The 806-nt window shown below is 71.7% G+C and overlaps 1 protein-coding gene across 1 annotated transcript in view; it reads left to right on the top strand.

Annotated features, from left to right (window-relative positions):
• Positions 1–140: 140 nt before the first annotated feature.
• Positions 141–806, top strand: part of MMP11 (matrix metallopeptidase 11) — a 23,531-nt gene continuing 22,865 nt past the window's right edge. The window contains exon 1 of the mRNA XM_015408961.1: positions 141–363. Within this exon, the coding sequence (XP_015264447.1) occupies positions 229–363 (135 nt within the window). The 5' untranslated portion in view covers positions 141–228. The remainder of the gene's footprint in view (positions 364–806) is intronic.

Below are 806 nucleotides of genomic sequence, written 5' to 3' on the forward strand. Positions count from 1 at the left end.
CCCGGGCCTTGCCCCGGCTTCCCCTCCCGGCTCCGCAACAGTTAAAGCCCCGCCGCCGGGGGGGGGAAGGTTGGGGGGGTGGCGGCCGCTTCCAGCCCCGAGGGGTCTCCTCCTCCTTCACCCCCCCCCCGCGCCGCTGCTGCCACCACATGTGATGCGGGGGGAGATCCGGCTGCTTCTCTCGCGGCAGCCCCGTCGAAGGAGAACAAAGGCGCGGCGGATCAAAGGATGGCTCCTCCGGCACCTCGGCGGGCCGCCCTGCTCCTGCGGCTGATGCCCTCGGCGCTGCTTCTGCTGCTCCTGCCGCCGCCGGAGACCTCGGCCCTCCCGGCCGCCCGGCGTCCCCCCAGGCCCCAGGGGCTGGTGAGTCCGCGGGGGGCGGGGGAGAGAGGCTTGTGTGAAATGCAGGACACGAGTCTCTCTACTAGGTGGCCGGTGGCGCGCGGGTTGCCTCTCCACCCCCGTCCCGTCCCAGCTCCAAGCCCTCGCCGAACTTTCCCCCAACTTCGCCGATGTGGGTCCCCCCCACACCCCCGAGGGAGGGCAGGCAGGCTCCCGTCTCGCGGCTGTGCCCTGCCGGGCAGCGGTGGAACCTTCGAAGAACTCTTCCTCGCCCGCGACGGCGGGCGTCTCGGACTGCTTCCCCGGTCCGCTCGGCTTTGTGCTCTTCTTCCCTTTGTTTGGCGGCCGGGTCAGTCAGCCGCCGGAGACAGAGAGGACCGGATCCACCGGGCGCGGGGGTGGGGGACGTTTCTACGCCGGCTCCTCCTCGGTCCCAACATCAGGGCTGCCTGGAGCCAACAGAG

This window comes from Gekko japonicus, unplaced genomic scaffold, assembly GCF_001447785.1.
Source record: "Gekko japonicus isolate JY-2015 unplaced genomic scaffold, Gekko_japonicus_V1.1 scaffold19, whole genome shotgun sequence".
Taxonomy (NCBI): domain Eukaryota; kingdom Metazoa; phylum Chordata; class Lepidosauria; order Squamata; family Gekkonidae; genus Gekko; species Gekko japonicus.